General features: G+C 37.6%; 1 protein-coding gene across 1 annotated transcript in view; it reads left to right on the top strand.

Moving 5' to 3' along the window:
• The window catches only part of BPNT2 (3'(2'), 5'-bisphosphate nucleotidase 2), a 37328-nt gene that overhangs the window by 2350 nt on the left and 12471 nt on the right, over positions 1-22507 (top strand). The window contains exons 2-3 of the mRNA XM_032421631.1: positions 15620-15782; positions 16865-16960. Of these exons, the coding sequence (XP_032277522.1) occupies positions 15620-15782; positions 16865-16960 (259 nt within the window). The remainder of the gene's footprint in view (positions 1-15619; positions 15783-16864; positions 16961-22507) is intronic.

The raw sequence follows: 22507 nt of genomic DNA, 5'->3' as shown, positions 1-22507 counted from the left end.
GGGTGGTGAGCTGCATCTTATTAAACATAAAAGCTAGGCTTTCAGAATTGCTGATGTTGAAGGCTCTGCCTTTATGTAAAATAACTCCTTGTTTTCTTGTGATTGTTTGAATGTTCACATGTATATCTTTAGTGTTGGACTTTTGCTGGAGTAGAGGAGGTTATGTTCATTTATACAGTGTCAAAGTAGCGTGGTGTCATGTTGAGCTGCCTCCTTCTATCACTATGTTGTTAGACTAGAGGTCAAATATTGTCATCTAAGTAGAAACTCAGCCCTGGATTCTTTTCTTCCCTCTTGTCCTGCAGCACCCAGAATACAGTCTTAAATGTCTGGTTGTTTTTGAAGCCTCACCTGGATTTTTTTGTTAAGGAATTTAAGTCAAATCCCACTCAGTTGACTTCCATATGGAAAATTAGCATTGAGAAACCACAAATACTTCCTTCTTTTATCCTGGTGCCCTGTGCAAATAGGGAGAGGTCTCTTATTTTCTCCCACGATTTTCCTGTCTAGAATCAGAGGCTTGAGCTCTCCTGATGTTTACTTCTCAGTACAAGGATATACCAGATGTATATCTCTGTACACTCTGGAGTACTCAAGTGGGAGTGGTTTTACCCTTCGGAGACATTTGGCAAAGTCTGGAGATTTTTGCTTGTCACAACTGGGGGTGGAATGCTATTGGCATCTAGTAGGTAGACCGTAAAAAGCCCACAATGCACAGGACAGCTCTCCATAACAAAGAATGATCTAGCCTAAGTTTTCAGTTGGTGCCCTGGTTGAGAAGCCCTACTCTGCAGAAGTGAGTGTTATCCTAAGAAAACTCCCAAGTTTGTCCCTGGATTTCCTTTAGTCTTCAGCCTTTCTTATGTTAGGGATTTTGGGAGAGTCCTCAGGGCAGTCTTTCTCTTCTTCCTAAACACTCTATGCTTGATTTTATTGTAAGAAAGTAATAGTAACTGCAGCCATTTGTATGATATTGTCTGTAATTATATCCTTCTGAATAGTGATGAAAATGAAGGCTGACCATAGGTTTTGGAGTGATTTATAGCCACAGAACATACAAATTTGGGTTTATAGTTTCAGTTTAACACGGAACTCTCAATGTGAGAGGCTCTATGTCCTCAGCTTTACTTGTTCAAAGTTTTTGATTTTGAAAATGATTCATTTTATTTGAAGTTAAAGCATGGTATTCCAAGCTGGTTGGAGTCTTGGGTCTATGCTTTCCTTGACCTCTAGGATGGAAGTTAAATTCTTCTCTCCACAGGACTGCTCATTGGAAAAGTCTGAGAAGTGCTAATATAGTGCTGAGAACACTTATCTTGAGGGGCGCCTGGGTGGCTCAGTCAGTTAAAGGTCTGCTTTCGGCTCAGGTCATGATCCGAGGGTCCTGGGATCGAGCCCCTTGTCGGGCTCCCTGCTCAGCGGGGAGCTTGCTTCTCCCTCTCCCTCTGCCTGCTGCTCCCCCTGCCTGTGCGTGCTTGTGCTCTACCTCCCTCCCTCTCTCTCTCAAATAAATAAATAAAATTAAAAAAAAAAAAAAAAAGGAACACTTGCCTTGGCAAGTCACCCACCTATGTGATCCTGGCCAGTCATTTCACTTCTTTGAGCTGCAGTTTCCTCTTCTTTAAAATCTAGATAACTGGTAATTTGATAATTAGTGCAGACATAAGCATCGCAGATAGAAGAAAACCAAGTTGAAAGGAGCTGGCCCAATAGAGGTGGTAGTATAATAAATTCAAGTATCCTGATGGGTCTGAATCTGATGCACATTGGGGGAAATGACTGGAAGAAATGAGGAAGGTAAGCAGGGCTGGATGGTATGCCAAACTCAAAGACGTTTGGACCTGATCTTTAGTTTAATCCTAAAGTACTAAAGAAGACCAGATTTACCTGACTTTTCTTGAAGCCTGCAGTATGCTTTGTTTGGGCTGTGGGCATTTGGAGGTGGGTGAGACCAGTTAGGGGTATGTTAAAATAGGCTGTGCAGGAGATGAGGACCAGAACTCAGGCAATGGGAAAGTTATACTCAGCTTGGTTTACTAGCTAACATTTATTTAGTTCTCAGTAAGTAGCAAGCACTGAATTAAGCTTTTAAGCTTTTTATTCCCATTATTAATGTATTCTTGACAACAATATAGGAAGTCAAGTACCATTGCCTCCATTCTGCAGATACAGAAATTGAGGCTTGGAGAGGCTAAATAACTTACCAAACTTTAGACAGCTAGAAAATAATTTTAGGCCTGCAGAGAGATTCACTTCATGGTCTTAGAATCATCTCAGGTCTGTTTAATTCTATGTATTAAGGCAGTATAGGAGGTATGACTACAGTGTACTTTTAACTAACCTGCAGTATTTTGTTTTTTTTTTTTTTTAAAGATTTTATTTATTTATTTGAGAGAGAATGAGAGAGAGCAAGCACATGAGAGGGGGGAGGGTCAGAGGGAGAAGCAGACTCCCTGCCGAGCAGGGAGCCCGATGCGGGACTCGATCCAGGGACTCCAGGATCATGACCTGAGCCGAAGGCAGTTGCTTAACCAACTGAGCCACCCAGGCGCCCTAACCTGCAGTATTTTGAATGATTAGAAGGCCTCAGGGTTGATGCTTGGAGAATAGTTTGGAGGGAGTAAACTAGTTAGGAGGGTTTTTCAAGAGAGCGATGATACATTTTAAATTGGGGGTATGTTTGTAGAGAAGATAGAATTCGAAAGAGATGAGAGAATTTCTAAGGATGTTACAGAGGATACCATTCTATATCTGTATCTGGCTTTCGCAATTGGTGTGTTGCTGGAGATAAAGAAGAGTGAGGGATGACATGTCCAAGGGGGCAGATCATGAGTGCCATCTTACTAGACTTATGAAGTTAGAGTTGTCTTTGATATGGCCAAGGGGGCATGTTAAGGAGGTATTTGAATATATGGGTCTGAAGCTCTGAAGAGGCATCTGAACTTGAAATATGAATTTGTGAGTCATTATTGTTGTGATATTAATTGAAACCCATTGTGGACAGGATTGCTTATGGAAAGAATGTAGTGTGAAAGGGGAAGATCAAGGGCCTAAGGCCAAGGGTAACAAAATAGAAAATAATCATTTAATAATAATAGCAGCCAGTTTTTATTAAATGCTTACTCTGTGTTAAGCACTATGCTAAGCTTGTTTGTTTTACCTATTCTATTTCATTAATTCATCCAGAGAACCCAGTAGGAAGATATATTTATCATCCACTTCTAGCAGCTCAGAAAGATTAGGTGGCTTGTCTAGGTAAGTCACATTCCCAATAAATTGAGGAGCTGGCAATGACAGAACATACTCTTAATGATGGTCCTGTATGGTGAATGGTCATTGGTGAACTTTGTGAGAGCTTGCTTGGTGGCTTGGTGGAAAGGGAGCAAAATTGAAAAAGATGGGACAGGGGACAATGGAGGTAGTAAAGACAAAGCTTTTAAGAAATTGGACTTCTAAGGAGCTTGGCTGGGGTCTTATATGGGACTAAGACAAGTTTCTATGGATTTTTTTTTTTTTTTTGGTGTTTTTAAGATGTGAGACACTAGAACATGTTTAATTAATTATAGGTACATGTTTGAAAGATGGTATTGATAGTAAAATGCTTCTAAAAAGGTGGAAGAAGACATCCGTTTAGAAAATAGTTATTGAATGTTCGCTGTGTGATAGGCACAGTGCGAGGCACTATATCTAAAAACTTTATGATCTTATGATTTACGGAGAAATGCAGTAGTTGGTGCCTTCTTAAAGCATTAACCAAAAGCCTCTTCAACCCCAAAGTACCCGCACTTTCATGTGAATAGCATTAATTGTGTTTTGAAGTCTTGCTTTCCTATTCTTCAGTTCCCTGTTGAGGACTGAGACAGATAGGCAGTAGCAATGAGGGAGGGAGAGTAGATTGAACGGAAATGGTTATGGGGAAGAAATGAAAGTACATTGGCAAAGAATAATGTTGTCAATGCAGAAGTATTTATTCAACACCTACTGGGCCAGACACTGGCTTAGGCAGTGGGATGCGGCTACAGTGTGAAGGAAATTGTGTCCTAGAACTCATAAAACTTAAGTTCTGGTGGATCAGAATAGATGGTACACATGTGAACAAATAAACTGATTTCAGATACTGATAAGGGTTTTGAAGAAGAAAAATAAAACCATGTCAGGAGAGTGAGTGGGTGCTTCTGCTTTGGCCATGGTAGTCAGGGCAGGCCATTGTAAGGCTCTGTCATTTGAACTGAGATCTGAATGATAAGAAGCAGGCCAGCATGAAGAGATTTGGGAAAAGTGTATACAGCAGAAGAGTACAAGTACAAAGGCCCTGAGGCCAAGGGACCAGAAAAAACATGTCTGGAGTGTAGGAAGTAAGGATGCAAAAAGAGAAAGGGTACTGGGGCCAAATCATCCAGGTCTCACTTTGTAGATGATGGTAAGGCGTCTGGATTTTATTTCTGTGTAATGAGAAACCGTTGGCAGGTTTTAAGCAGAGAGTGACAATACTCTGATTTAGGAAGATGGCATGTTGCTGGGTTGCAAAGGGAAGCTCCATAAAGGCAATGATTTTGTCCATTTTGTTCATTATTTTATCCTAGTGCCCAAAAAAGTTGAGAATATGTGGTCATTAATAGTTGTTGAATGAATGAATGAATGAATGAATCAGTGAATCCATTATAGGAGACCAGAGCGATCGAAGGCTATTTTAGAAATCCAAATGAGAGATAGATGGTGGTTTAAATCAAGATTTGCTTGGTATACATAATTTCATGTATTTAGAATTGGGAGGTAGAATTTCCAGGACTTACTGGCTGGTGAAATGTGGAAAAGAATTGAGATAGACTTACTGATCTTGATCTTACCAGCTGTTTTCAAGGCTCTTTACAGGATTTATTCAATTTGTAGGTGTGTAATGATAGTGGCAGGTTACAAATAGCAGTTGTGCAAAAGTAGATGAGGACATTGTACTGATGTTTTTGTTCTCTTGCTCCATTTGTTTCTTACTAACCTGACTCTCAGGAAAGATGTTTTCAAATACAGTTCTATAATTTGTTAGGTCATACTACATTGAAAGGATATGGAGAAGCTGACTTGAACTTTAGGCAAAAATCTTTGATCATAAGGCACAGTAGTTGCTTCCTAGACTTGGCATTGCCATTTTTGTAAACTGCAGGGGTTTGTAGTTTGTAAACTACTTTGTAGTTTCTGGTAGTCACATTTGTTGTTTAAGTTTATTCTGTGGTGTTTGCATGGTGTTACTCTTACATTCATTTATCTGATGTAGCTTAGCACTGTTTATTATTAAGTGCATGGGCCCTAAATCCAAAGTACTTTAAATTGATGTCTGCAAGATGGTAGAATAGGGGTTCTCTACTGTCATACCCTCACAGGACATTGATTTGGGTACTCATTCACAGACAAGAGTTCCTTTGTAGGAGTCTGGGAGTCCAGCAGAGAAGTTCCAGTATACCATTGGGACCAAAAAAATAAATTTTTTTTTTTTAAATCTTAAAAATAGATGCATTGATGAGAGTAAGAGGGACATTTTCACTTTGCTTGCATCACCCCTCCATCAAGGTCAATGCCAGGAGAGACCCGTGCAGCCTGCAATTTCACCCACAGGAGTGTGTGAGTGAGTACCTGGCTTTCCCAGCCAAGCAGGACACTGCCCAAGGAATCCACTTCTGTCTCTTGTCACCTGTATTACTAAAGTGATCTGTAAGGCTGAGGGGTTGGGAGAGGCTGTGGGCACATAAACCAGGGCTCAGAACTCCAAAGGGATGCTATGAATCTCTTCATAGATACCCATCAGGAAGGCTGCCCACGAGCCACTGAGGAGTCCTTACCCTCAGATCCCCTCAACTGGCTCACAGTCCCCCTCAACACTCTATATGCCTTGCCCAAACCCACCCCACTCACCCACGTTGGCCTGATTTTAGCGTGTGCTCCTGTAGACGGTGAGACTGAGCCTTTGCAAATGGCTGGCAAACAAGTGCAGAAAGCCAGCATAACTGCGGAATTGGGAAAAGGTTCACAAACTTGAGTATTTCAGGGTACCACGCTAGAGAAGACAAGCCTGGCCTGGCTTTGTGGGATTGAGACAAAGCATATAATCTTAATGCCCTCCAGGAGGGAACAAAAAGTGTGTAGAAGGCACATCCAAAGAAGAGGTCAGAGAAAGCCTCAGAATCCCACATCAGACTCAAGGTAAGATAGCTCTCTCCCAAAGCCAGTCAGTAAAGACTAGAGGAGATAACGCCTTCTTCAGATGTGAAGGCAGCAATGCAAGACTTCAAGGAATACAAAAAAAAGTAAGGAAATACAACATTGCCAAAGGAACATAATTTCCTAGTAACTAGACCCCCAGCCCCCAAATAGAGATCTACAAATTGTCAATTCAAAATAATTGTTTTAAGGAAGTTCAGTGAGCTTAAGAGAACGTAGACAACTCAAAGAAATCAGGAAAACAATACATGAACAAAAGGAGAGATAACAACAAAGAGAAGTTAAAAAAAACCACTAGAAATTTTAGAGCTGAAGAATACAAGAAATGAAAATGCAGTAGAGAGAATCGGCAGAAGACTTGATCAAGCAGAAGAAGGAATCCACGAACTCAGAAACAGATCATTTGAAATCATCCAGTCAACAGAGAAAAAAGAAAATAAAACAAGTGAAGAAAGCCTGTGTGCATTATGGGGCACCATCAAGTATAACTATTTACATTTTGGGAGTCCCAGAGAAGGAGAGAGAGAGAAAAGGGCAGAAAGTTTATTTAAAGGAATGGTGGCTGAAAACTTCCCAAATCAGGGGAGAGATAGGAACATCTAGCTACGTGAAGCTCATAGGTCCACAAATTCAACTCAAAGAGGACTTTATTGAGATACATTATAATAAAACTGTCAAAAATCAAAGGCAGAATTTTGAAAGCAATAGAAAAGAAACTCATCTGATACAAGGGAACCCCCATAAAGCTATCAGCAAGTATTTCATCAGAAGCTCTATATGCCGGGAGAGAGTAGGATGATACATTCAGAGTGCTGAAGGAAAAAAAAAAACCTGCCAACCAAGAACACTTACTTTACCTTGTAGCACTCTCCTTCAGAAATGCAAAATAGATAAAGACTTTCCCAGACAAATAAATGCATCACCACTAGACCTGCCTTACAAGAAATGTTAAAGGGAGTTCTTCAAGCTGAAATGAAAGGATGCTAAATAATAATGTGAAAACAAAGTATAAAATTCACTGGTAAGTATATAGTGAAATTCAGAGTATTCTAATGTAATAGTGGTGTGTAAATCATTTAACTCTAATATAAAAGTTAAAAGACGAGTATTTTTTAAAACTATAGCTACAAAAATTTGTTAATGGATATAGAATATAAAAATACGTTATATCAAAAACATGTTGTGGAGGGAGTGAAAGAGGGAAGAGTTCATATGCAATCAAAGTTAAGTTGTTATCAACTTAAAATAGACTGTTACAACTATAAGGTATTTTATGTAAGTCTCATGATAACCACAAGGCAAAAACCTCTGATAGACAAACAAAGGATACCACCATGGAAAATCATCAAATCACAAAGGAAGACAGCTAGAGAGTAAGAAAGGAACAAAGAAGCTACAAAAAACGAGGAAGCAATTAACAAGATGGCATTAGTAAGTCCACACTTACCAATAATTATTTGAAATGTAGATGAACTAAATTCTCCAATCAAAAAACAGAGCAGGTGAATGGATTAAAAAAAAAGACCCAACTGCATGCTGGCTACAAGAGAAACACATTAGAGACACACATAGGATCAGAGTGAAGGGATGGAAAAAAAATATTCCATGCAAATGGAAACCCAAAGAGAACAGGATAGCTATACTGCTATCAGACAAAATAGACTTTGAGTAAAAAACTCTTAACGAGGGACAAAGAAGAATTTATGTAATGATAAAAGGGTCAGTTTATCAAGAAGATATAACAATTGTAAATACATATGTACCCAGCATCAGAGCACTAAATATATTGGGCAAATATAGATCTGAGGACAGAAACAGACAGCAATGCAATAATAGTAAAGATTTCAATACCTCACTTTCACCAATGGATAGATCATCTAGACAGATCATCAATAAGGAAATAATGAACTTGCACTACACTTCAAATTGATAAAGGCACTGTCAGATATATACAGACCATTTCATCCAACAGTAGCAGAATACACATTCTTCTCAAGCTCATATGGAATACTCTCCAGGGTAGATAGCATGTAAAGCCAGAAAACAGGTCCTAACAAATTGAAGATTAAAATCATAATCAGAGGGCGCCTGGGTGGCTTAGTTGGTTAAGCAACTGCCTTCGGCTCAGGTCATGATCCCGGAGTCCCAGGATTGAGTCCCGCATCAGGCTCCCTGCTTGGCGGGGAGTCTGCTTCTCACTCTGACCCTACCCCCCTCTTGTGGTCTCTCTCTCTCTCAAATAAATAAAATCTTAAAAAAAAAATCATAATCATAAGTGTTTTTTGACCACAGTGGTGTAAAACTGAAGTCAATGACACGACAAAAACTGGAAGATGCATAAATCTATGAAAATTAAACAATATACCCTTGAACAACCAGTGGGTTCAAGAAGAAATCAAAAGGGAAATGAAAAAAAAATCTTGAAATTAATAAAAAAGGGGCACCTGGGTGGCTCAGTTGGTTAAGTGTCCAACTCTTGATTTTGGCTCACGTCATGATCTCAAGGTTGTGAGATCGAGTCCTGCACTCAGCTCAGAGCCTACTTAAGATTCTCTCTCTCTGCCTCCCCCTTTCTCTTTCTCTCTCTAAAAATTAACAAAAATGGAAGTACAACATACCAAATCTTATGGGATGCAGCAAAAGCAGTTCTAAAAGGGAAATTTATAAGGATAAATGCTTACATTAAGAAAAACGAAAGATTTCATTATACCTAATGAGCTAATTTATACCTTAAGGAACTAGTAAAAGAGCAAACTAAGCTCAAAGTTAGCAGAAGGAAGGAAGTAACAAAGGTCAGAGCAGAAATAGAGACTAGAAAAGCAATAGAAAATACCAACTAAGAGCTGGTTTTTTTTTAAAAGATTAGATTGACAAAGCTTTAGCTAGTCAGAGATAAAAGGATTCAAATATATAAATTCAGAAATGAAAGCATAAGCATTACACCTGATACTACAAAATGCAAATGATCATGAGAGACTACTATGAATAATTATAGGCCGCCAAATTCGATAACCTAGAAGAAATGGATCAGTTCCTAGAAACATACAACATACTAAGACTGAATCATGAAGAAATAGAATACCTGAACCAACCTATAAGGACATTGAATCATTAATCAACTTCCCAGTAAAGAAAATCCCAGAACTAGATGTCTTCACTGGTCTACCAAACATTTAAAGGAAAATTAATACCAATCCTTTCAAATTCTTCCCCCAAACTGAAGAGGATGGAATACTTCCAAACTCATTTTATGAAGCCAGCATTACCCTAATACCAAAGCTATGCAGGGGCACTACAAGAAAAGAAAATCACGGCCCATTATTCCTCATGAACATAACATGCAAAAATCCTCAAGAGAATACAAGCAAACTGAATTCAATAGACATTAAAAGGATCAAACACCATGATCAAGTGGGCTTTATCCCTGGGTTGAAGGATGGTTTACATATATGAAAATTGATCAGTGTGATATACCACATTAACAGAATGAAAGATAAAAATCACATGATTATCTCAATATAACAATATAAATATAAAAAGCATTTGACAAAATTCAACATTTTTTCAGGATAAAAAAACTCAACAAATTAGGTATAGAAATATACCTCAATGTAATAAAGGCCATATATCACAAGCCCACAGCTAACATGATACCCATTCATGAAAATCTAAAAGCTTTTCTTCTAACAACAGGAAGACAAGGATGTCCACTTAGCACTTCCATTCAACATAGTACTGGAAGTCCTAGCCGGAGCAGTTAGGTAAATAAAAGAAATAAAATGCATCCAAATCAGAAAGGAAGAAGTAAAATTGTGTGCAGAGGACATGATTTTTACATATAGAAAACTAAAATTTTTAACAAAATACTATTGGAACTAATAATAATAACCCTATAAAGTTGTAGGATACAAAATCAACAAACAAAAATCATTATATCATTTCTGTGTATTAATAACAATGAACTATTTGAAAGAGGAATTAAGAAAATTCCATTTATCAAATTTATCATTCCAGGATCAAAAACAATAAAATACTTAAGAATAAATTTAAGGAGGTGAAAGATCTGTATGCTGAAAACTTAAGTCACTGGTAAAAGTAATTTAAGAAGACACAAATAAATGGAAAGGTGTTGCATGTCTTGGATTAGAAGAATTAGTGTTGTTAAATTGTCCATGCTGCTCAAAGCAATCTACACATTTAGTGCAATCCCTATCAAAATTCCAATGGCAGTTTTCAATGAAATAGAGTAAATAATCCAAAATTCACATGGAACCAGAAAAGACCCAAGAAGCTGAAGCAATTTTAATCAAGAAGGACAAAGCTGGAGGCATCACATTTCCTGACTTAAAATTAATTACAAAGCTATAGTAATCAAAAGAGTATTGTAGTGACATAAAACATACACATAGACCAAAGGAATAGAATATAGAAATAAATCCACACATACACATTTAACTAATCTTTGACAAGGCATCAAGAACATACTACAGGAAAAAGATAGGTTCCTCAATAAAGGTGCTGGGAAAACTGGTTATCTATATGCAAAAGAATAAAACTGGATCCCTATCTTACACCTCTCAACAGAAGCTAACTCAAAATGCACAAAAAATTTAAACATACCACCTGAAACCATAAAGCTCTTTGATACTGGTCTTAGCAATGATTTTTTTGGAAAAGACACTAAAAGTACAGAAATCAAAAGCAAAAATAGGGGCACCTGGGTGTCTCAGTTGGTCAAAGCATCCGACTCTTGATTTAGGCTCAGATCATGATCTCAGGGTTGTGAGATTGAGCCCCGCCATGCTAGATTTTAAGATTTTCTTAAGATTTTCTCTCTCCCTCTCTGTTGCCCCACCCTCTAAAAAAAAAAAAAAGCAAAAATAAACAAGTGAAACAAGATCAAGTTAGAAAGCTGCACAGCAAAGGAAACAACTAAAGGAAAAGGCAACTATGGAATGACAGAAGATATTTGTAAACAATGTATCTGATGGGCTAATATCTAAATTATATAAGGAATTCATTCAATTCAATAGCAAAAGAATAAGTAATCCAATTAAAAATGGGCAAAGGACCTGAATATACATTTTTCCAAAGAAGACCTACAAATGACTGTCAGTTATATGAAAAGGTGTTCAACATCACTAATCATCAGGGAAATACAAATCTAAACTACAACTGAGATATTACTTCACCTGTTAGGATGGCTATTATTAGACAAGAGGTCAATGTTGGCAAGCATGTGGAGAAAAGAGAACTTTTACCCCATTGGTGGGAATGTAAATGAGTATAGCCATTATGGAAAGCAGAATGGAGGTTCCTCAAAAAATTAAAAACAGAACTACCATATGATCCAGCAATCCTACTTCTGGATATATATCTAAATGAAATTAGTATCTGGAGATATTTGCACTCCCATGTTCATTGTGGCAATAGTCACAATAGCAAAAATATGGAAATGATTAGTTAAGTGTCTGTCAGTAGGTGAATGGATAAAGAAAAAGGGTATATATGTATGTATGTATGTGTGTATGTGTATATACACACACACACACACTGAAATGTTATTCTGCCATTAAAAAGAAGGAAATCCTGCCACTTGGGATAACATGGTTGAACCTGGAGGGCATTATACTAAGTGAAGTAAGCCACACAGAGAAAGTATTGTGTGGTATCACTAATATGTGGAATCTAAAAAAAAAAAATGTTGAGCTCATAGAAACAGTGATTAAAGTGGTGATTGCCAAAGTCTAGGGAATGAGGGAATAGAGGAGATGTTGGTCTAAGGGTGTAAACTTTTAGTTATGACTAAGATGAATAAGTTCTGAGCATCAAATATACAGTCAGACGGTTATGGTTAATAATACTGTATCGTATACTTGAAATTTGCTTCAAGAGTAGATCTTAAGCATTCTCACCACAAAAGAAAAAAGTAAATAAGTGATAGGTGCATTAATTACCTTGATTATGGTAATCATTTTATAGTATATACATATATCACATTATCACACTGTACACTTTACACATATATTTACATGTATGTATATATGTATAGTTTTCTCAGTGAAGCTGGGGGGGAAGAGCCAAATATGTCACCGGTGCCACAGTCTTAGTAGTCTAACATAATAAGTTAATAGTAAGTCTTGATATCTGGTCAGGAAAGTCCTCCCACCATGATATTTCTTTTTTTTTTTTTTTTCCCTTTCTTTCACCAAAATGGCTTGCTCTTTTTCTAAGAAGGGGTTAAAAAACAAATCTGTGGGGTTTTGATTGGAGTTTTCATTAAATCTATAGATTTACTGATAGGAGAATTAACATCTTTATCATTTTTAAATCATTAACGTTTTTCATACAGATTAATGTTCTCCATAGTGCTTTTGCACATCTTGGGTAGTTTTATGTCTGGAGAATTTACTTCTTTTGTTTAAGTGGCTTCCATTTTTATGTTAAATACTTTTAGTATTTGTCTCTGGTATATAAGAAGTGCAATTGATTGTTAAATATTGATCTTATATATCTAGAGACTTTGGTGTTATTCTGTAATTTATCTACAAGTTCTTTTGGATTTTCACCATTTGCATGTTACGATTTCGCTTCTTCCTTTCTATCTCTGTACCTCCCTACGTAGGCCACCCTCCTTTAGCTTTCTGCAATGGCTAGGACACTCTGCACATTGTTAACAGAGGTTATGATGGAGGGCAGCTTACTCTGTGTCATGCCTGCAGTGTCCTTCACCATCGGGTTTCCATTATTGTCAAACCTCATCCTTTCTTCTTGGTTTACTCAGCTCCTTTCTTCTTGGCTTACTCTACTCTAGCCCTACTGGCCTCCTTGCTTGCTCTGAATATAACAGGCACACTCCCACCTCAGGGCCTTTGCATTTTTACTCCCATGGGCTGGAAGGTGCCTTTAGATAGATGCCTGCTAGGCTCACTTCCTTTAAATTGTCATTCTAATACCACCTTTTCCTTAGCTGCCCTATCTTTGAAACAACTTTTTTGGAGCATATTTTGCATATCCTATAATTTGCCCATTGCAAATGTCCAGTTCAGTAGTTTTTAGATTTGCCAAGGTGTGCAACTTTTGTCATTAATCAGTTTTAGAACATTTTCATCACCCTAATGATATACCTGTGCCCAATTACTGCTAATCTCTGTTCCCACCCTTACCCCAGGCAACCACTAATCAACTGACTCCATAGATTTGCCTGTTACAGACATTTCACATAAATGGAATCATCCAGTATGTGATGTCTTGTTTGTTTATTTCACTTAGCATATTTTGGGGGTTCATCAGTGCTATAGTATGAGTAGTACTTTTTTTTTTTTTTGGCTGACTAACATTTCATTGTATGGATGTACCACATTTTGTCTATCCATTCATCTGTTGATGGACATTTGGTAGTTTATAATTTTTGGCTAGTATGAATAATCCCAGGCACCCTATCTTAAAGAATAACCCTTCTTCTGTCCTACAGCACACTTCTTCCCTGCTACATTCTATGTCTCCTTGTTGTCACTATTCAGCATATCACATTTTACTTATGTATCTTGTTTATTGTTTATCTCCTTCTCTAGAATTTCTGCTAAGCTCCACAAGGGCAGAGATTTTTGTCTCAAATTGATCACTATTATACATCAGGCCCTGGAACCGGCAATCAGTAAACATTTGCAGAATTGATAAAGGAATAAGTGAATGGATGGATTGGATGTTTACTGTACACCGTATTAAAAATATTTTTTGATTTAAGTGGCTTAATGTTTCTGGAATATTACTATTTTTAACTTTCTCCCTGACAATTTGGGATATGTCAAGGCACTTTCCAGAGATTGCTGGTATTTGTAGGGTTTTCACCGTGTGTGACTTTTTACTTATATAGGTGTCAGTGTTATAATCACTCTGACACTCTAGTATGGGGTCTGGGCATGGAATCACATGCAGTATAAACACAGTGATCTGCTGTGGAAAGGGAGCTTGTCTGTCTGCCTTCAGCTCGGTCATGATCCCAGGGTCCTGGGACCCAGTCCCACATCGGGCTCCCTGCTCAGCGGGAAGCCTGCTTCTCCCTCTCCCTCTCCCACTCCCCCTGCTTGTGTTCCCTCTCTCACTGTCTCTCTCTCTGTTGAAAAATAAATAAAATCTTTTTTTTTTTTTTAAAGATTTTATTTATTTATTTGAGAGAGAGGATGAGAGGAGAGAGAGAGAGCACATGAGAGGGGGGAGGGTCAGAGGGAGAAGCAGACTCCCTGCTGAGCAGGGAGCCTGATGCGGGACGAAAAATAAATAAAATCTTTAAAAAAAAAAAAAGAAAGGGAGCTTGTCAGAAAGCATAGCACCCAAAAGCCTGTCCTGCTCCAGTCTTCCTACTTCCTACTAACATTGAAATGTTAATAGGATGAAATTCCCATCTTGGGGACATTTTTTCTTGCATGTGTATGTTATGATTTGATAGAGGGAGTCTTTCGATAAGGTAGTATTTAAATAAGGTTGACAGTCTGTTATTAACCTCATTCTTAAAACACAGTCAGTTCTTAGATTTGCCTCATTGGTATGCCCTTTATTTACAAAAGTAAATACAATTCTAACACATTAATTTAAATCATTGTTTTATAAACCAGAATGTATTTTAAGTATTCATTAAGAAGCTCACTGTTGAAAGCAGTGGTTTTCTACTCACCCACACCTTTACATATCTTAGGATAAATCAGATTTATTTTATATTTTAACTTTGTTTCCTAGTAAGTAAAAATAGAAAATTTGACTTCAGCATTTTATCCTGTGACATACCTTTGGTTTATAATGAAGAGAAGACTGATCTTTTTTTTGTCCTTTTGGATTACCCATCTCAGTTTTGTTTACATTTTATAATGTACTAGCTTATGATCTATTTCATTATTTCCAGGTTTCTTTTTTCTATTGATCAAAGGTATATTTTAGATGATTACTTTTCTAGGATATTGTGTCTCTTAGCATTCATCATTTCTCTGTTTTAAGGCATATTTCTTTTAAGTCCATTGTCCCTTTTCTTTTCCTCTTATAGTTGATTGTGTTCAGTTCAATGTTCCATAATATTGTCAGTCTATTTTCACACTTTAGATCTACTATTTTTTATAAGTATCATTAAGCTTTAAATAGTTTGTTTCTTAGTTTCTCTATATTTTTCTATAATTGGATTCTCTGTCTTAGGCAACAGACAGCTTGAATATTGGATTGGAAAGTACTTGAAGACAAGATGTTGCTGGAATTTCTTTTATATGTGTCCATTTTACAGTGAAATCCTTCAAAATAAAAATACTGATTTACCTACTTTCAGTTTGTGTGATTTGGTCTGAAATGTTTTTCTCTTTTGTGTTTTCTCAGGTGGCATTTTTTTCTTTCTAAATTTTTTAACTGTCATCTATTTTTGGTGCAGATAAATACTGAGGAACATGTGGATGCAGCTGATCAGGAGGTTATCTTATGGGATCGTAAGATTCCTGAGGACATCCTGAAGGAAATAGCCACCCCTAAAGAGGTACCAGCAGAAAGTGTTACTGTCTGGATCGATCCACTTGATGCTACACAGGAATATACAGGTGACTTTACATTAAAATTGATCTCAAACTTTAGCTTGCCATTATATATTGGAGAACCAGAACAAAGGCAGTTAGTATATACTTGGTGGTAAATACTTTACCGATCTTACACAACTTTTCCAATTAGATTTTAAGACAGACAACTGGATTAACGCAATGCGATATGAAACCTTTGAACTGGATCAGTTATTTTCAACCTTTACCCCCAGCCCCAAAACCAGTATATTGTGGCATACTCCTATTGATGATAGCGATTCACTGTATCACTGATCCTTCAGAGAAGGGAGATTTTTAGCAGTCACAGCAAAATCATTCCTATTACACACCTATTTATTGAAGTGTTCGTTTATAGATGGAGTTATATATTGAGGTGTGAGTTCAGGTATTTATTTATATAGCCAGAATACAATATTTACTTGTGATTTGGGGAATTTAGGTTTTATTGCATATACATCTATCTTTGGAATTCAGAATAGTAAATCCTAGGCACCCAGGGGTAATTAAGTAGGAAAACAGAGAATTACTGCCCTCATCTCCATTTTCTTTTGTTTGTTTTTTTACCTAGTCCTAGCTCAGATTTCATTTCTGTAGCTCCTCTCTAATGCCTTGTTTCTTACCCAGAGATAACCAATTCCTGCTTTTTCTCTCTTTTGTTGGTGTATATGGTAGTTAATTGCTTATCTATGTGCCCTCCTTCTAGATAGTAAGTTCTCTGAATGTGGGGCCTTCTGCTTTTTCATCTTTGTATTTTAGTCCTTAAGCACTGAACTTGACCGTAATAAACAGTCAGTAGGTAACTATTTGGAGAATAGGAGGAAGATACAAGGTGTCTAATAGTAACTGAAATTAGAAAATATTTTGCAGAAGTAGGTAATAGAAATAGGGAATATTGAGGGTTTTTTTAATAATTTTTCCTAAACCAAAATTGGCCTGATCATATACTAGTGATAATATTTAGTGAGTGCATCCCTTGTGCAGGGACTATTCTAAGTATTTGACTTGATTTTCAAATTTAAAACTAAAATTTTAAATTATTTTAATAATTTCTGTTAACTGGTTTTTTGTGTTCCTTTTCTTCATAGAGGATCTTCGAAAGTATGTCACTACTATGGTATGTGTGGCCGTGAATGGTAAACCTGTGCTAGGAGTGATACATAAGCCATTTTCTGAATATACAGGTAAGAAATGCACTAGAGCTTTCAAGAGTTAATGTTATTAAATCATTCATCTATAGTACTTACTGTCCTGTCACAATCTCAGCTGTAGCTCACTATTTATTAAAGTCAATCCCCTAGCATACCTCACTCTTTCATTGGATACAGTGAGGATTTTGTTGTTGGATATGATACTATATGATGAAGCAGAGCTTTCTAACCTTTCTTTAGAGGATAGAAACCGACTGACAATGAGAGATAATGTCGAGGAATACAGTTGGGCACAGACTTCCCAGCAGCTGAGTTCCTCTCTGTTTCTCTTGTGCTGTTGCTGGGGATAAGGTCCAGGGCTCTTACACATTGGATTCTATGTGGGTTCTGAGATCCACCATCAAGGGGCCTTAGCCAAATCTGTTGTCACATCAGGAAATGAGCTTGATGTTGTGGTGGTTAAGGGCAGTGGCAACTTGGCAACCTCAGCGTCAAAACCGGATGGTGTTATGGTGAAAGTCTTACTAATCAGGCTAACTCCAGTGTAGCCCTGGACACTCTTCAGAGTTCCATTTGACCCTTGTCTACCCCACCTTCTTGATGTAGTCATGTTTGTTAGTTTTGTGCAGATGGCAAGTCAGATCTTTGATCGTCACGTTGGGAGTTGGGAGTGTGGAAGACCATGCCAGAGAGCTTCCCATGCAGCTCAGGATGACCTCGGCAAAGCCTGGCCAGTGCTAGCGGATACTGGCATGACATTTTGGCATCACCACAACCATTACGCTGTAGTTTGCCAGGGAGGCTAGCCATGGTCTTCTGAATAGCAGTGATAGTGTGGCCTGTGGTTACAAGTGTAGAATGATGCCATGAGTTGTCCGGGTGGAGAAGTTGAGGGAAAGAGTTAGTGGTGTAAGAAGTATCACTGACAGTCTGAAGGGACTCATCATACTTTTAATTAGTCATTCCCATCAAGAACACGGGGCAAGGATTATGGCCTTTTGGTTCCACTGTTTTCTAAGATGATGAGGTTCTTGATGGTGACAGGATCCATTTTGCCAGTGCCAGCGTTGAAAGCAGCCCTCATGGCAAGGTGCTGTGGGTTAAATCATGCCCCCCTCAAATTCATGTTCACCCCTGTATTAGCTTCCTAGGGTTGCCATAAAAACAGAAAGAGAAAACCCACAAACTGTATGTCTTTAAACAACAGATATGTAGTCTAACACAGTTTTGGAGGCTAGAAGTCCAAAGTCAAAGTTTTGGCAGAGACATGTGCTCTCTGAAACCTATAAGGGAGAATTCTTCCATGTTTTTCTCATAATTTCTAATAGTTTGACAGCAGTGTGTTGTGTTCCTTGGTTTGTGAACACATCACTCCAGTCTCTGCCTTCAGCACCTCATGGCATTCTGCCTATGTATCTATGTCTCTGTGTCACTTCTCTTCTTATAAATATGACACCAGTCATATTAGAAAGAGCCCACCCTACTCCACCACAGCCTCATTTAGCTAAATACATCTACAATAAACCCATTTCCAAATAAGGTCAGACTCTACTATGCTGGGGAATAGGACTTCATCATATCTTTTGGGGGACTATAAACTCATAACAATCAACTTCAGAATGTGACCTTACTTGAAAATCAGGTCTTTACAGATGTAATTAAGGTAATTATCAGGATAAGATCATCCTGAATTAGGGTAGGTCCTTAAGTCAATGAGAGTATCCTTATAAGAAACTGGGATTACAGAGACATACAGAGGATAAGAGGATGGGATGGTAGAGGCACAGATTGGAGTGATGCATATAAGCCAAGGAACACCAAAGATTGCTGGCAGTTGTTGGAAGCTAGAAGAGAGGCATGGAATAAATTCTCCCTTAGAGATTCCAGAAGGAATAAACCCTACCAATACCAGTATCTGGATTTTGGACTGCCAGTACAATTCATAAACTGTGAAATGTGTGAGCCTCCAGACTATGAGAAAATAAATTTCTCTCCTTCTAAGCCACCGTGTTTATGGTAATTTGTCATGACAGCCCTAGGAAACGAATACACCCAGCATCCATACAGCTCTGTTGTTTACTCCACCCTTCTCACTGTGTCTCAGTGGTGTGGCTGACACTGCATAAAAAGGCTGGCTGTCAAGTGGACGTAAGTGGAGACAAGGTTAAGTTTTGATTACTCTTAAAACTTATTTGCTTTGCAGAATACTTTGTATCCCAAATTCCAGCTCCTCTGAGATAGGCTGAACATATACTTGAGTGTTGGCTCTGCATTTCAAGACCTAATCTGTTTTGTGTTAATCTGACTTTATGTCTTTTCATAATTCAGATAGTTTTTACAGTTGACAATTTGATGAGCTGTAAAAGATTTAAGTCATTATTGAGACAGTGTGCCTTAAAATTAATTATATAGTTGATTTATGGTTTGTGGATTGCTTTCACATGTTTCCTTTAATCCTTACTGAATAAGTGAGGATATAGGTTAGGCTACTAATTTAGGCTGCTGTAATACATTGCACCAAAATACCAGAGGTTGAACAAAATAGCTGATTTCTCTCTTCTCTAACAGCCTGTATACAAACAGACCAGGCATGCAGGGTATTCTCTCTTGTTGCTTCGCTGTGCTAAATTTTGGTGCCCCCTTCTGCATGACTGAGGATGGCTCTCTGCTTCAACCACATTTCACCACTGAAGAGGATCAAAGGGGAGACGTGGAGGACATTTTCCACTAAGGGTTTGACCTATAAGTTGCACGCATCACTTCAGCTCACATCCCATTGACCAAAATGTAGCTTGAACCCAGCCACAGGGGAGGCTAAGAAATGTAGTGTTTATTTTCAGTGGCCATCCAAGCACCCAGTTCAGGGGTTCTGTCAGTTAGGGAGAAGAGGACAAGTGGTTATTGGAGCATAACTTAACCTAGCAGTATTGCTACACTTAGTATAACACATGAGGGATGGGTACACTTACTAACATTCCCACTTACAGATGAGAAAATGAGCCTCAGAAGTTTGATACATTCCTCAAGGTCATCCAGCTAAATTAGAGGAGGAAGCAACCTCAGAAATTTTATGCAAATCAGTACATCATACCACTTTCATAATAACTCCACAGTTCCCAACATTTGTATAGTGGTTAACTATTTGCAGTAAACTAAGTTATCTCATTTGAACATTGTGATAACTCTGTGAGACAAAGATAAGTGTTGTTATTTTTGTTTTTTATAAAGATGAGAAAAGGGGCTTAGCAAAGTTCTTAGGAAAGCAACATAGTTCAAAATGTTACAGCAAGAGCTAACCACTCCTTATTAATATCTCACATTTGTTTAGTATTTTCACAGTTCATGAAATGTATTGGCATAAATTCATTTCAGCTTCAAAATAACTGTGGAGGGGCGCCTGGGTGGCTCAGTCAGTTAAGCGACTGCCTTTGGCTCAGGCCATGATCCCAGGGTTCTGGGATCGAGCCCCGCATTGGGCTGCCTACTCGGCGGGGGGTCTGCTTCTCCCTTTCCCTCTGCCACTTCCACTGCTAGTGCTCTCCTGCTCTCTCGTTCTGTCAAATAAATAAATAAAATCTTTAGGAAAAAAAAAATAACTCTGGAAAGACTATAAAAGAGGAATTATAGTGACCTTCAATTAAAGAAAGAGAAAACAGGCATATAAAGATTAAGTATAGGGCTTAAGTCTTTGAAGTCCTCTCTCACTTTTTTTTCTTTTCTTTTTTTTTAGTTGAAGTATAGTTGACTCATTCTTCGACATGGTTCCTGATTGCCTGTCTATATCCGTTAGGGTTACATTTATCTGTATACAAAATAAATCTGATTACAGTAGTTAAACAAATACAGGTTTTATTTTTCTCACCTAATAAGATGGGCAGAGGGCAGGGGGTTTCAGTTTATGGTACTGTTAAGCACCTAACTCCTCTTTTTGCTTTTTTGTCTTAGAAGGTAGTTTTTTGTTTTCATGCTTACAAAGATGGGTGCTTCCAGTTTCCATGGCTCTCTTCCAGGCTGGAAGAAAGGGGAAAGAAGAGGGACAAAAGATCTATCCCAGATATTCTTTGTGTTAGGAAAGAGTAACTTGAAGCCCTCTGCTCCCTCTCATTGGCCAAATGTCACATGGCCCCCTTAGCTGCAAACAGCCTGATACTGCAGAGAGAATTAGAATCTTAAAGAAAATGAAGAGGAAGTTGATACTGGGTAGGCAGAGATTCACATTCTTTGGGCCCTAATTTCCACATCTGTTCCTTTTAGGGGTGGGGAGAATAAGGATCATAAAATGCCCATTTAAAAAGAAACAACTTTATTCCATAAGACTATGTATCCTCTCCCCCTAGAGTGTTAGCTCCTCTAAAATAAAAAAGCCAAAAGTTTCTAACTTAGGAACAGCTTGTGTTCCAAAATGGTTTCTGTAAGTTGTAAGAAAATGTCTGTTGTTCTGTGATGCCGCTGAGTTGCCCAGTATGCTGGAACAAAGGTGCTTGCTAGTCTGCAAACATTCTAAAAGAATCAATAAGTCCTTAATTAGGTGTGGGTTGACCTTCTGTTCCGGGATCGAAGGTTTGTTTGGCTTTTGTCCTCTTTTTGGACTGTTATTTTCAGATCCAGACTGTATATTGATGTTGGCAGAGTACAGACTATCAGGTATTATATGCTTACCAGAATTTAACTACACTTGATTATAATGGGAGCTAGATAGTATTGTTGGCAGCCGGGAGAGCAAAACTGATCAAAATTCTTACCAGGCTTAATTAGAAGTAATTCATTGAGTTTGAAATTCTAAGAAGCAACAGGTACTTAAATAGTATTTTAACAAAGTAATGTATAAATGTGTAAGTGTAATATATCCATGCAGTGGGAATTTGTAGCTAAGTTACAATGTCTGAAGTGTGTAGCAAAGTACCACTTTTTATTACCCACTGGACTTTTTTTTTTAGCATATCCTCAGAATAAACACATTCTGTTAGCTGTTATTTTACCTTTTCATGATTACCTCATCACCATCAATCATTTATTTAAGCATCTACCAAATTTTTTTAAAGTGCTTGAAATAATTTGTCCATGTACGTGTTAGGACAGAATTTGTTGAAATTCTGTAACATGAAATATATTTTTAAAATACTAAATTACTAATTCTTATCTAAAATTATTCTGGTACTATCTACTGAGATACGCTGTCTTTATTCTCTTACACAATACTGACCTCTAGAGATGTAGCACTGTAAATTCACTTCTTAGTAAAACCATGTTTTTTCTGATTATTTCTAAAAAGAATTGAGTTTTTTTCCTTCTCTTTGTCATTTTTTAACTTTTATTTTGAATAATTTCAAACAAACATAAAATTGTACAGAATTTTCATGTGCTCTTTCATCAAGATTTAACAGTTGAACATTTCTGTATATTTGCTTCCTTCTTTTTTTTCATGTACTTTAAAGAAAATTGCAAGGATCGTGACATTTTACCCCTATGTACTTCATTATGCATCTCTTAATATACTATTAATGTAATACTATTATTCTGAATATAATAATAAAATTAACATTCCCTAATTGATCCCATATTCACATCTCCCCCAGTTGC

The sequence above is a fragment of the Phoca vitulina genome, unplaced genomic scaffold, assembly GCF_004348235.1.
Source record: "Phoca vitulina isolate PV1807 unplaced genomic scaffold, GSC_HSeal_1.0 scaffold25, whole genome shotgun sequence".
Taxonomy (NCBI): Eukaryota; Metazoa; Chordata; class Mammalia; order Carnivora; family Phocidae; genus Phoca; species Phoca vitulina.
Note: the sequence above shows the minus strand (reverse complement) of the source record. Positions and strands in the feature narration are given on the sequence as shown.